We start from the raw sequence: 6,000 nt of genomic DNA, 5'->3' as shown, positions 1-6,000 counted from the left end.
GTAAAATGCAATTTCTAGATTTCGAAATAATGAGCGGTGTTAGAAAGTATCCTGACGAAACTCTGAAATAGACAATAAAGTCAGTGTTGTTTGTTACCCTGGACGGCACAATGTGACTGAGAAGAGAGGGTGACACTCACCAGAGGGTGCTGCCTGGTTAGCGTTAAAAATGCTCCTTTTTATGGCACAGGTCCATCCTTCAAATATAACCGGACAGAAAAAAAGAGCAACCGGCCTCACAGGCCTTCAGCACGGTTAAGTTAATAGCATGACTTATATTACTTCAGTCACGCAGTCTTATTTTACACAACACTTTTTTTTTATTCCTCCAGTTATTAGATGAGTTTTTTAACCTGCAATTTGCTGCTGCAGAATTTTAATTGATCTCGTTTGGAAATGAGATATTTTGAGGTAATTGTGATATTGGATTACTGAGGCCCAATACTTTGAGCGAGAGGTGAAGAGAGGTTAACGAACTGATTGGTTACGCGCTCTTACTTTATGAATTCGACATAGAAACATTTCTGGGTTGCAGTCAGCGTGTGTGTAATGCTGCCGATTATTAAATCTGATGATGATTAATAAATAAGCAGCCTATTAAAACAGTTTCAGGCCATTTTTTTTTTTTCAAAGACGGGATTTCTCATTATTGTTTAATGACGACTCAACAAATGTATTTTTTACTTCAAAAAACAAACAAAAAAAATCTTATTAAAATATAATTTGAAGTAAAAAGGGTTGATTGGATTGTTTCTTTTATAACATAGATAAAAAGAATTTTTTTTAAAATAATATAGAAAATATGCCCAGGAATATTATTTGGCGATATGAAGAATTGAATGAAAAATGTATTTAAAATGTATTTAAACTCAAAGTTTAAATACATTATATATATATATATATATATATATATATATATATATATATATATATATATATATATATATATATATATATATATATATATATATATATATATATATATGTAGGTATTCATACCAAGCTCTTTCGTTGGATGTTTTAATAACAATGGGAATACGAAGTGTGTGTGTGTGTGTGTGTGTGTGTGTGTGTGTGTGTGTGTGTGTGTGTGTGTGTGTGTGTGTGTGTGTGTGTGTGTGTGTGTGATTATAATTATTAACATCCCTATTTCACTTTGCCACGACTTCATATTTGTCAGATGTGTCTTTAAAAATGTACTTACATAATACTACGATATTTGAACGATATGCTAAAGCTATTGATTAAATGCTATTGCTAATGAGATAAACAATTGTGTTGAACTCTTACCTTAGCTGATCAATCAGGCACACGACACACTTTAATAATAGACTTGTTTGTCAGGTTTAAAACAACGAGGATTCTGCCTTTTTCTCATTCTTACTCTCTCTCTCTCTCTCTCTCTCTCTCTCTCTCTCTCTCACACACACACACACACACACACACACACACACACACACACACTTACTCATTACTTGTGTGAAGACAGACATGAAGACAAATGTCTGCAGTCGATGAGCAGACGCGCTGCGCTGTGCTGACGGAACATCGCCACTAGATGGCGACATAAAATCTTTTAATGGTAAAGGCTCCAGTCCAACGACAAGACTCTCCATAAAGGCCTGTTGGCCTACATACAGGAAATATACTGCACTGATTGTTGAAAATGATATTCTACCAGGAGAAGGATTTTGGAAAGCCATCTTCTTCTTCTTTTTTTATTCCAACCGGACAGAAATAAAAACGAGCAATCAAAGACACAATTACACTCTCAAACATTTATTATTAAAATAAAAAAAGTTGTCTATTGCTGTCAAAATGGGAGGATAGATGTCACAGTCATAGTATTTACATGTTTAAATATGCCTATATTTTCTTGAAAGCCAGGAAATTAATGTAGGTTATCAGCTCGTTGGCAGGAGAATTCCTTTGAACAAAAGAAGAAAAACTTTGAAAAAAAGAGAGAATTGCGGATAAACTGGAGGCCAGTACTGAAGTACACAAGCCAGTCTCGAGTTTGACATTTACCTAACTACTGGTTGATACTAAAGGATAAAGTTTATTTCAATAAGTTCAGTAAGTAGATGGTTTTTTAACCTTGTTTTTTTTCGAGCCGCCAAGAACGTGTGTGAAGAATTGAATCCTGTAATTAATATGTGAATTTGACCGTGATCACCTGAGCCTGGCCTGTTTATATGCAGTGACATTTTTATTTAGCATTACACTGTCTATAAATGTTTTCACTGTTAGTGATTCAGCTTTGATTTCAGTGTTGTATTAAGTAGAAGAAAGGCCCGTGAGCGGACAGCGTGTATCTTCTTCTTCTCTTCTTTTAGTTTTTTTTCAAAGCAGAATGTCTTTGGTTAATAATATTAAAGCATCCCACGCACAATTGCCTTGGTCAACGTGTTCCAAAATCATTTCCGATCTTCTGTCAACAGGCCGTATAGGCTGGTTCCAATTAAAACAGGAGAAGGAAATGTGCAGGACAAAACAGAGCCTATGGCGACAACAAAAGCGTTCATAAAGTAATAAATTATAGCACAGGTATTTTTTTCTTTTTTCTTTTCTTTCTTTTTGTTTTGCTTTCTTTTTTCGGATTAAAGGGCATCTATGTCCACCTTTCACCATCCTCGGAGCTAACTGGAGCTCTTGAATTTATTGACGATTTTTTTCTCCTTTACGCGCCTGTTTTGAAACCAGATTGTCACTTGTCTCTCTGTCAGGTTTGTCTGCGCAGATATCCTTCTCCTTTTGTCTTTGGTGATGAATTTATTGGTGGCATATTCTCTTTCCAGTTCCTTGAGCTGCACCTTGGTGTATGGCACACGCTTCTTTCTCCCACGACGCACAGAGTTGTCTCCACCAGAGATAGTTTCTGGGAAATAAAGCACATCAGTTCGTTAATTTGCTGGATTGATGAAAAAAAATGCATCAACAAATATATTTTTAAAAAGTCCAAACGCAAAATGAAGTGGGGAAAAAAACAACCTGATATATATAAGCCCTGCAAGCACGTGTTTTTGCAAGTTTAATTACACACGCCGGCAAAGACTGCATATTTCTGTATGAATAAATAAAAAAAAAGAAGAAAAAAAAACTTAAATACCTTGTAAAGTGGATTTCCACAGAGGATTTGACTGTGGTTGCTCCTTGGTGCAGTAAACTTGACCACTCCAACCGTTGGTGATGGCCCATGGCTGGTAAGGCTCCATGGGCAACAGAGACTCGTGTCTTGGCTCAGATGGGGCGCTCAGCGCAGGTACGACAGGGACGTCCAAGTAGCTGGGTTGGTAAGGGCCAGAGGAATACCCCTGATAAAAAGCAAATTCTTTCGCTCTAGAAGAGAACTCCTCACCAGAGACCGATGAGTCTATGTACTTATCGCCATAACCAGAAGGCTGTGCGCACGCTTTAACACTGCCGTGTGACATCCTACAAGGGTAATAACTGCTGCCAAAATATCCATAGGGCAAAGATGCATTGGGCGAGCTCTGAGTCGCAGAACAGGGGCTGCACTGTTTGCCAGGTTCCCCCATGCCAGACACTGGCACCTCACTCGCAGTGTAGGTGGTGCTGGGCGCCAGTGAGGTTGGATGCGCTAACAGATTCCTGCACTGATTTGCAGCAAAATTGCCTCCGGTAAATCCTTCCATGTTCTTGCTTCTTTCATCCAAACCGTTCTCGTACAGAAACATCACCGGGTCAATCCAGTGCGAGTGGAGGAGTAATGAGGCGGTCATAGCATTCCCTACATTGAGACGACCAACTCTTTTTCAAAATCCCCTCGACTGAGCCCAAACAGGGACTCGGGCAGAGTAACGATACCAACACGCCTGAGTACGTAAAGATCGTAAGGTTATTGGCCAGGGCCAAGCACGTGATATGCAAAGGAGACGATAAACGTCTTGACACGAGATAATGCAGATCAGGCTCTGAGTTTGAGAAGACACCGCACGTCAGTGCATCCAGTATTTGCCAACAAGACCCGCAGGCATTTATTTTCTATCGGAAACGATTTTTGGAGTCTCACACCGAATGAACCTCGTGTGGAGGCAGTCATATTTTATTACTGTGTAACGCACTGTTTGAAATAAGCAGTAAGTGATTATTGATTTTTTTTCTCTCCCCTGCGAAGTTGTATGCACACGCGCCCGTACAATGAAACATGTTTTAACTTGACTGATAAAGAAAATAATACTTCCACACTCCCAGTGTTTGGTGGGGTTTAAACCAGTTTTGCAAACATTACATGTTTTGAATGCGCTTTAAGTAAAACGTGCAGATTTTTACTAAATCTAGGATGACAGACTCCCCCCCCCCCCCCCCCCCACACACACACACACATACACAAACAACAAAGCTGTAAGCACATCTCTTAAGGATATATTTTAATGCATTTTATGAAATAAATCAAAAATCAAACCGTTCTCACGTTTAGCAAACACAAATTTGGGGTCCACAAAATACAACAAACATTGCGCATTTGGTTGCACTCTACCTCATGCGAGTGAGACGCAGCCGGAGGGCCAAGGTCAAGTTGAAGTTGCAGTGTTGCCAAAATGACACTTAAAGCACAAAGACAAAGAAGCGCTAAATTCCGCGGACTGCTTGGGCGGCACCGGTTTCCACGAGGAGTAACTTGAATTTGCACCATTCCCTTCCTATGATAAGACTTTGCAATTAAGTAAGAATAAAATCTCTAATAATAAGAAGAATAATGAAGGACTTTCTGGGAAATATGCTAAACCTATATCTTTGTAGGGTCACGTGGGTTACTATTTTCCTGAGTCAGAGCTTTTAAAAAACTCGGAGAAGTAGGGCAGATATTACCATAAACAGATGCTATATTCTCATCGGTCTGCAGTGCAACCAGCAACAAATCCAATGTTTACATTTTAGCCCGTGTGGAAGTCTGTGCAAGTGAGTCTGCCACTGAAAAGGTGAATACGGACGGGAGGGAATTTACATACTATTTTCATTTAAAATTTATGTGGTTATTTTAAGTTTGAAACCACAAACGCAGAGGAATGTATACCCAACTAAATTTGAGCACCTTTTAAAAAAATATATGTTTATATATATATGTGTGTGTTTTTAATAGCGTTTTCCCACCTTTTGAGGCCGTAAATCTTTATGGCCCAAGTTCATAGCTAATAGGCAAGAGTGAGTAGTAGTCTAGGCTGGATTTCAGGGGAAAAAAACTCATAATACTTATTGTTTTTATCGCTTTTTGTTTTTTTTATTGCATTGTCACGATAAACTACCCTGAATCTGCTTTTTGTTAAACATTATGCTACTTCGCATTTTTTTTCCCATCTAAAAAAAACTCCGCATTTCAAAAGCGGCTGAGCTACAATAAATGAGAGCTGGCTCGAAAGGAATCTGAGCCAAGTTGTTCACACATTAAAAAGCGGATGCCTTTCTAAAATGAATATAACAGCTAGTAGAAATCAGTTTTTGAGCAGTTTACTCAACTGAAAGTCGATCACGGACTGAAAATTAGGGAAAATCAGTAAAGATGATTTCAGTGTGTTCATACACACAGACACACACGCAAGATTCAGCATTAAACTACTTTGCGTAATTTTGTCTGAAAATTCAGTGATTAACAGGAAACTGTGATTGCAGATTCTAAATACTGGACTAATTATCACAAACACAACAGAAAGAAGACAAAGAACCTAGAAATGTATAAATTAAATATAGAAGAAGACTCTGAAGTTAGGCGGATAACACAGACAGATTTACTGATGCTTATAATTCTGTTTGTATAGGGCTTGTTTTTCACTTCCTAATATAGCTATATATATATATATATATAAATATAAACATAAAAAACAATATAGATAGATAAACATATTAATTGTTAATTTTATTACATTTTTAAATTAAAAACAGAAAAGATAAGCCACCATTTATTACATTTGGAACTTAAAAAATACCGAGGATGTGTTTTTTTTTTTAACACGATCAACATTAGAATATATCAACTTTTTG

The 6,000-nt window shown here is 37.6% G+C and overlaps 1 protein-coding gene across 1 annotated transcript; it reads right to left on the bottom strand.

Annotated features, from left to right (window-relative positions):
- Positions 1-1,778: 1,778 nt before the first annotated feature.
- Positions 1,779-3,775, bottom strand: hoxa13b (homeobox A13b). Its single transcript, XM_026184879.1, has 2 exons — positions 3,110-3,775; positions 1,779-2,878 (listed from the first exon to the last, which is right to left on the bottom strand). The coding sequence occupies exons 1-2, from the start codon at positions 3,741-3,743 to the stop codon at positions 2,640-2,642; spliced, it is 873 nt and encodes a 290-aa protein (XP_026040664.1). The 5' UTR covers positions 3,744-3,775; the 3' UTR covers positions 1,779-2,639.
- Positions 3,776-6,000: the final 2,225 nt, after the last annotated feature.

This window comes from Astatotilapia calliptera, chromosome 11, assembly GCF_900246225.1.
Source record: "Astatotilapia calliptera chromosome 11, fAstCal1.2, whole genome shotgun sequence".
NCBI lineage: Eukaryota > Metazoa > Chordata > Actinopteri > Cichliformes > Cichlidae > Astatotilapia > Astatotilapia calliptera.
Note: the sequence above shows the minus strand (reverse complement) of the source record. Positions and strands in the feature narration are given on the sequence as shown.

What these genes read in the sequence shown, in the direction of transcription:
- hoxa13b (XM_026184879.1), bottom strand. Translation starts at nt 3,743, where the DNA reads ATGACCGCCTCATTACTCCTCCACTCGCACTGGATTGACCCGGTGATG. An exon ending in GTGGAAATCCACTTTACAAG is followed by an intron (nt 2,879 to 3,109) that starts GTATTTAAGTTT and finishes TTTATTTCCCAG; the next exon opens with AAACTATCTCTGGTGGAGAC.